Source organism: Littorina saxatilis, unplaced genomic scaffold (assembly GCF_037325665.1).
Source record: "Littorina saxatilis isolate snail1 unplaced genomic scaffold, US_GU_Lsax_2.0 scaffold_3300, whole genome shotgun sequence".
Lineage (NCBI taxonomy): Eukaryota > Metazoa > Mollusca > Gastropoda > Littorinimorpha > Littorinidae > Littorina > Littorina saxatilis.
This window is the reverse complement of record NW_027128647.1, coordinates 1-8,126: the sequence shown is the minus strand read 5'-3', so window position 1 is coordinate 8,126 and position 8,126 is coordinate 1. Positions and strand designations below refer to the sequence as shown.

The following is an 8,126-nucleotide window of genomic DNA, read 5'->3' as shown; positions in this document are numbered from 1 at the left end:
AAATGTTGATGCAGAGGTTGGGTGGTAGGGCAAGTAAGGGTGAAAGATAGGGATGGAGCTTTGGGGGTGGTTGGATGATGTATGATGACAGCAAATTGACAAGACAGGAACGCTGGCTGTAAGTCTATTTGATTTTGGATTTGTGGTTATTCAAGAAACCCCCCGCGGGTTAGGGGGAGTCCCATATTGGTTGGGACGAGAAAGAATTTACCCGATGCTACCCAGCATGTCGTAAGAGGCGACTAACGGTTCTGTTTCTCCTTTTACCCTTGTTAAGTGTTTCTTGTATAGAATATAGTCAATGTTTGTAAAGATTTTAGTCAAGCAGTATGTAAGAAATGTTAAGTCCTTTGTACTGGAAACTTGCATTCTCCCAGTAAGGTCATATATTGTACTACGTTGCAAGCCCCTGGAGCAATTTTTTGATTGGTGCTTTTGTGAACAAGAAACAATTAACAAGTGGCTCTATCCCATCTCCCCCCTTTCCCCTATCCCATCTCCCCCCTTTTCCCGTCGCGATATAACCTTGAATGGTTGAAAACGACGTTAAACACCAAATAAAGAAAGAAGACAGAAATACACAGAAAACGTGTAAAAAATCAACACAGTTCTTTCATTCATACCTATATTTGGCCGTTCATAGCCCATCACAAGTCCACGACACGAGTGATCCCATCAGGGACCAGACAGACAGACAGGCAAAGAAACAGACAGGTAAATCGCGACAAACGATTCTCTCAAGGTACGCAAAACCTAGCCAGCCAGGCAGCATGCCAGCCAGACAGACACGAAGTAAAATTATCACAGAAAACCCTCTTAGGGTGAGGTGGACAGAAAAAAAGGACCAACAGAGAGCCAGAGAGCGAGAGAGACACAGAGAGAGCGAGAGCGAGAGCGAGAGAGAGAGAGAGAGAGAGAGAGAGAGAGAGAGAGAGAGAGAGAGAGAGAGAGAGAGAGAGAGAGAGAGAGAGAGAGAGAGAGACTGACACACACAGACAGGAGGAACACAAACAGAAAAAACAGACCCCCCCCCCCACACACACACACACAGAGTTCCACACTCTGACCGACCTGTGAATGGTACTGGGGGTAGTTACTGCTGGTGGCGGCGGGGTGAGCGGGGTGGGTGGGGTGCGTGGGGTGGGGACTGTCACTGGGGGAGGTGAGGTAGAGGCGGAGGGAGGAGGTGTTTTCGTTCTGGTCCACCAGCTGTATGGCGCTCTCCAGGTCGACCTGGCACTTGAGCGCGATGAAGATCTGCAACACAATATGAATATTTGACCATTTCTGTCTCCAGGTGTACCGAATATTTTAATCATTCTTTCTTCTTCTTTTTTTGGGCACACACCACAAACACACAGACACAGCAACACGAGATACAGACACTCATGCATATACACACAGAGAAAGACAGACAGACAGACAGACAGACAGACGCACGCACGCACGCACATACACACATACGCGCGCGCGCCGCGCACACACACACACACACACACGAGGAGACAAGACACGTACCTCCCCGTTGGACTGAGTGTAGAAGATGCTGACACACACATACATACACACCACACACACACACACACACACACACATATACATACACACCACAGACATACACACACATACATACACACCACAGACACAAACACACACACAAAACACACAAACATACACACACACACACAAACACACACACACACACACAAGGAGACAAGACACGTAGCCTACCTCCCATTTGGACTGAGTGTAGAAGATGCTGACACACACACGCACGCACGCACGCACGCACACACACACACACACACACACACACACACACACACACACACAAGACACACACACACACAAGACACACACACACACACACTCACACACACGCACACACACACACACACACACACGCACGCACACACACACACACACACACACACACACACACACACACGGGGAGAAAAGACACGTACCTCCCCATTGGACTGAGTGTAGAAGATGCTGACAGGGATCTGGTACATCTCCTTCAGTTTACCGGTCAGCTGTTCAAACGCCACTGGCCGCGGCAAGCTCGTCACCCTGAAACATCACAACCACGTCGCCACTGAGTACTCATGTTGACACGTGTCCGTGCCGTTGGATTGCTTGCAAGTCTGTTTAGTGTTATAGTGAAGCATAAATAAACACAAAGCCGGTATCATGCTGAAGAAGATCTTAAAACAAATGAGGTAGAGCATTAGAGCTGGAACGCCCCCCCCCCCCCCCCCCTTCCTCTTCATATCCCTTATGTATCTCTAAAAATGTCGTGAAGTAAACGAACGCCTCGCACCACCCACCTTACTGAAAGAAAGAAAGCAAAGAAATAGATGGGTTTAATCCTTTGATTTGAGGAAGCTTGTTTGTGAAAAATTGAGCACCAAAAGCAAACATCTCCAAAACACGCCATAAATGGTTTTGCCATCTCTGTGAGGCTTTGAGAGGTTGACAGCACTGATGAATTGTTTTGTATTTTGTTGTTGTTGTTGTTGTATCTGTGTGTGTGTGTGTGTGTGTGTGTGTGTGTGTGTGTGTGTGTGTGAGTGTGAGTGTGTGTGTGTGTGTGTGTGTGTGTGAGTGTGTGTGAGTGTGTGTGTGTGAGTGTGAGTGTGTGTGTGTGTGTGTGTATTTTGTTTGTTGTTGTTGTAGTCGTTTTGAGAGGGTGACAGCACTGATGACAATCATGTTTTGGGTGTTTTTATTTTTTTGTATTTTGTCTGTTGTTGTTGTTGTTGTTGTTGTTGTTTTCTGTCCCGCCCCCGTCCTATTTCCCCCACCACAAAATGTTTCAAGGGTCTGTACGTGTCGCCAAAGATACTCGTGTAAGACCATGTTGTGTAGTGTCGCCCGGTAACTCAAATTAAGTGCTGGGCCAACTGACAACCCCACACATTTCGCTCCCAGGAGGACACGTTTTAGGACCCCGAGGGCTTTTGTTTGTTTGTTTGTTTGTCGCCCAGCCGACCACGACGGGCCATATCAGGGCGGTGCTGCTTTGACATATAACGTGCGCCACACACAAGACAGAAGTCGCAGAACAGACTTCATGTCTCACCCAGTCACATTATTCTGACACCGGACCAACCAGTCCTAGCACTAACCCCATAATGCCAGACGCCAGGCGGAGCAGCCACTAGATTGCCAATTTTAAAGTCTTAGGTAGACCCGGCCGGGGTTCGAACCCACGACCTCCCGATCACGGGGCGGACGTCTTACCACTAGGCCAACCGTGCCGGTACCCCGAGGGCCCGTTTCAAACAACACGGGGCACTATTTAGCATAACTGGGCCCCTGTTACTGAACTGACTGCCGACTTTTATTTGCTCGCGAAGTCAACAACCTTTCCCCCACGAGAGGAAATACATAAACAGGGACTGGAACACGTGTAAGTGAAGTAGACAGTGATCGTACAGGCTCTCTCTATCATTGTCATTCTATCCAAGGATAGATTGTAAAAAAAAAATAAAAAAAAAGGCCTAGCCTTATGTTCTTCATCTTTGTAAAAAAATAAAGTCCAGTTTATATCTCTCTCTTTATCACTTTGTGTGTGTGTGTGTGTGTGTGTGTGTGTGTGTGTGTGTGTGTGTGTGTGTGTGTGTGTGTGTGTGTGTGTGTGTGTTTCCGTCTGCCAACCTGTCTGTGTGCCCGCACGCACGGGTGGAGACAGCAATACGCATCAAGACCTACCCTATTCGTGTGTGACTCTGTGATTGTGTGTGAGTGGGTGTGTGTGTATGTCACTGTGCGTGCGCGTGCGTGCGTCCGTCCGGGGGACTGTGTCTGATTCTGCCTTTTGCCACCAGTCATCCATGCGTAACACACTTGCAGATCCATGTTTGTTTCCATAAATTTGCATCTCAACGGGCGTTGGTTGGCTCATTTCCAGCACTTTTAAAGCATCACTGAAAGATCATCCTTGAGATCGGGGGACCCCAGATATCACCAAATTGCATAATGTTGCATAACTTTAAAAAAAAAGTATGTATGTGTGTATGTGTGTGTATGTGTGTATGCGTGTGTGTGTGTGTGTGTGTGTGTGTTTGTGTCTGTGTGTGTGCATGTGTGTGTGTGCGTGTGCATGCGTACGTGCGTGTGTGTGTGAGCGTGCTTGCATGCGTGTATGAAAACTGGCTTGGCCCCCAAATAACCTCTAGATGATAGACATTCACGACATTCAACCTGGCAAGCAAGTGCTCCATATTTCCATGCCTCCTCTCAGGCCCCGTCATCAACTGCCTCTCTTGACATCTCAATCACTGCTTCAAAGCCGAATCTCCCATGAATTGGAGATTGGGGGGGGGGGGGGGTAACGGGATGGGAGTGGGGGGGGGGGAGCAAGGCTGAGGTGGCGGTAGGGGAGTTAGAGAGAGGATGTGTGTGTCAGGGCTCCCCACGGACGTCCCTTCTAGCGGGTCTCGGGACCCCCACTTTCAATTTGTAGAGGGTCCACGGACCCCCACTGCAGAATGTTAGAGGGTTCCAAGGGTCCAAAAGCCGAAAAGTCCTGTTGTACGTATAAAACCTTGTGGTCACGCATGATGTACTGTGTACAGTACAATAGCTGATGATTGCAGTCTGAAAAAGTATCTACGCCGACGTTACGCACGATAAAGGAAATTTAGTGCGTCCCAGGACCCGCTCTGGTAAAGTTTAGTGCTTCCCGGGACACCTTCCATACAATTCCAGTACGTGTTTTCGGCTTCTAGTGCGTATAGGACGCAGGGACGCGCACTTTGGGGAGCCCCGTGTGTGTGTGTGTGTGTGTGTGTGTGTGTGTGTGTGAGTGTGTGTGTGTGTGTGTGTGCGTGCGTGCGTGCGTGTGTGTGTGTGTGTGTGTGTGTGTTTGTGTGTGTGTGTGTCTGTGTGCGTGTGTGTGTGTGTGTGTGTGAGTGCGCGTGCGTGTGTGTGTATGTGTGTGTCAGTGTGTATGTGTGTGTGAGTGTGCGTGTGTGTGCGCGTGGGTGTGTGTGTGTGTGTGTGTGTGTGTGTGTGTGTGTGTGGGTGTGTGTGTGTGTGTATGTGTGTGCGTGCGTGCGTGCGTGTGTGCGTGCGTGCGTGCGTGCGTGCGTGGGTCACTCCGAACTCGTGGCGTATTTCTCTCACTCACGGTGGTCGCAATTTTAAATAATTATGGAAAAAGTTGGCGTGGGATTCTCTCCAAAGAGTTAAAATTAAAAAATCAGCGGGAGGCAACCGGAAAAGACACACACACGCATACACTGGTTACACTTCAAAACACACCATGGCAGGCAAGCAAAAGACGCCTGGAGTGGAAAGCTCTTAACTCACTTATCATCAAACGTTCACAGGTAAAGAAGTCCTCACACTTTGACCTTTTCCTACGTCATCTAACTTCTACCCCCTCCCCCTCCTCCCGATTCCTACTCTCCTAAGCCTTGCTCCTGCGGCATTCATGAAAATCAAGGCCTGGTGAAATAACCTTAATTAACCCTTCTTTTACTGACCCCCGTGGCGCAGTGGTTAGCGCATCAGGTTGCGGGCCGGGAGATCGTGGTTCGAATCCCATGAGGGGTGCGTGGGTTTTTTCGAGCTTCGATCGGCTCCTACCCAGAGTGGAAGTGATAAAGTTGCAATGGGGAGGCGGGGATCACACAGCCGAGTGTCATTCACTTTACGAATGCGATTGACTCTGAAAGCGCGAAAAAAAAAATTTGTCTCGATTCTTGTGTGTCTTCCGAGGGTAGCTTACCGCAGCGGCCTGACATCCTTCCCCGGAGTGTCTGTAATATTAGTGAGGGTGCCCAGGTGTCTGACCAACACTGGGGGCTCATTGATTCGACAGTCTGGCGGCGGGACGAAGTTCAGGGGTGGATGGAAGCATACTGGGAGAAGGAACAAGCGTCGGGACAAGCAGAAATAGGATAAAATAAAATTAAAATAAATACATAAAGAAGAAGAGAGAGAAGTGGAGAAAGAGGAGAGGAGGTAGAAGAAAAGAGAAAGAGAGAAAAAGAAGAGGGAGATGTGAAGAAGAAAAGAAGAGGAGGTAGAAGAAGAGATAAAAAAAAAAGATTAAAAAAAAATTTAAAGGGGAAAAAAAAACCTTCTCTCAACCCCCTTCCCACCCAGTATATTTGTGATTTTAAGTTTAATTAAATGTGCACGTCCCCTCTCTCCATCTCCCACCTGATCTCCCTTTCTCTGTCTGTCTGTCTCTCTCTCTCACAAACACACACACAAATACAAAATAAAACTCTCTCCCCCATATCTCTCTCTCTCTCACCCCCACCCCCAAATACTGTTATGTACACACGTGTATCATGTGTGGGTCAAAACGTCAGTAAAAGTTCACAAGGCGCCACCAGAACCCACTCTATCCGAAACAGACGAGAAGGGTTCGCTTACCGAGCTATACATCTAATGCGCAGAAAACATATATATGAGCAGACCCCCTACTGGCCTTTTGTGTACACTAAGCTTTCATAAACATGTCATACTCAAGACGTAGGTGACGCAAAAGGCCAGGCGTTGTTAGGGAGGAGTTCGTTTTCATCGAAAAAAGCATCCTTCACGTTGAACACACAGTCCTTCCAATATTTTCAAACGATTACGTGGTTAAAGCATCTGTTCATAAGCCGCAGGAAAGTCGTTCGGCGTCGGCAGTCGATGAAACGCCGAAACGTTTCAAATCCCCGCAAATGTTGCTGTCATTTCAGCAGAAGTGCTAAAATCGTGCCAAAATTGTCAAAAAGTTCATTGCCGTTTTGACCAATTTGCCGAAAACAAACCCTAGCAACATCCTCGTTGAAGGTCACGCTTGTCAACACTGGGGAAAGCTTGCATCGATTGTAATTTGTATGCAGGTCAGTTTTGGGCAGCTGTAATCCATAAATTCAATGTCAACACCGACTCCTACTTTTTCAACCAAAAAATTTATGATTTTATTTTCAACAGAGAAAATGGGACTGCTCGTAATAAACAATGAACACACTTCAATCAATAAGAATTCTGTTTCACAAGGCCAGCAGCAAGCATTCTAATTCTTATAAAAAAAATTGATTAAAAAAAACCAACACAACCTAATTTGTGACAAGGTGTTCCAAATAGGCAGTTATTTAAAGTCCGCAGAGGACTTTATTGACATCACAGACAGAACTCGGATAACAGTTTTCCAAAGAAGGGCTGTAGCTTTTACTTTTAGTTAAAAAATTAGTACAGTTAGGGCGTGAGTTGCTTAAAACTTTGAAAATTAGGCTATGTACTGCTAATATAAATCATCAGGTGCCATGTACCATGGCGAAGGACGTGGTGTTTCATGACCGACTCAAGGTTGCACACCCTATTTTACGAAGGTCAACGCCTCCCTCTATCAACTAAAGCATCCTGTTCGTCATTTTCTATTCTAAAACATAAATTAGTATTTCAGAAAATGAATTCTGAAATCTAAATATAATACGTTTTGATAAAGCTTATACGGTAAACGGAAAATAAATTTTCTATTCAAACAAATAAATACGGAAACACACGATTTTGGGGAAAAGTTCGAAAATCAAACAGGGAAAAACGAACAACCGATACATGTAATAACCTATAAATGTAATCAATAAAATGTGCTCTTGCATGCCTCACACACAAAGAGAGGGAAAGAAAGAAAGAAAGAAGGAGGGAGGGAGAGAGAGAGAGAAAAAGGCGGGGAGGGGAGGGGAAGGGGGAGAAATATAAATGAGAGCTAGAAATAGAAAGTTGGAGAAAGAGAAACACAGAGACAGAGAGACAGAGAGACAGAGATACAGAGATCCAGAGATGCAAATCGACAACACAAACTAACTATCCAGGTTTCCCAATTGCTTCGTTTCCGGCCGATTTATGTGGAGCACGTGATGCGCACAAAAAATATTGGCGGTCTAGTAGTGTCGTCTGCGCAATGATCGCGGCGGCTTTCTTGACCGCCAAGGACGACCACGCACGTTGTGAGACGTCATTCGTCAGACCTCAATAGCCGCGGTAAAGTATTGACACTGAGTTGCGTATGCGTGTGTATGTTGGGGGAGGAGGGAGCTGAGATAGAGTTAGCTCTGCAGGTGGATGACGGGGAGTGTGTGTGTGTGGGGGGGGGGGGGGGGGGGGGGGGGGGG

The 8,126-nt window shown here is 47.0% G+C and overlaps 1 protein-coding gene across 1 annotated transcript; it reads right to left on the bottom strand.

Moving 5' to 3' along the window:
- Positions 1-1,071: 1,071 nt before the first annotated feature.
- LOC138957001 (mitogen-activated protein kinase kinase kinase 2-like) lies at positions 1,072-2,073 on the bottom strand (the record flags this gene model as incomplete). Its single annotated transcript, XM_070328183.1, is given in 2 exon segments — positions 1,072-1,257; positions 1,968-2,073. Coding segments are annotated over 2 exon segments (292 nt in total), but the record flags the coding sequence as incomplete, so codon positions are not given.
- Positions 2,074-8,126: the final 6,053 nt, after the last annotated feature.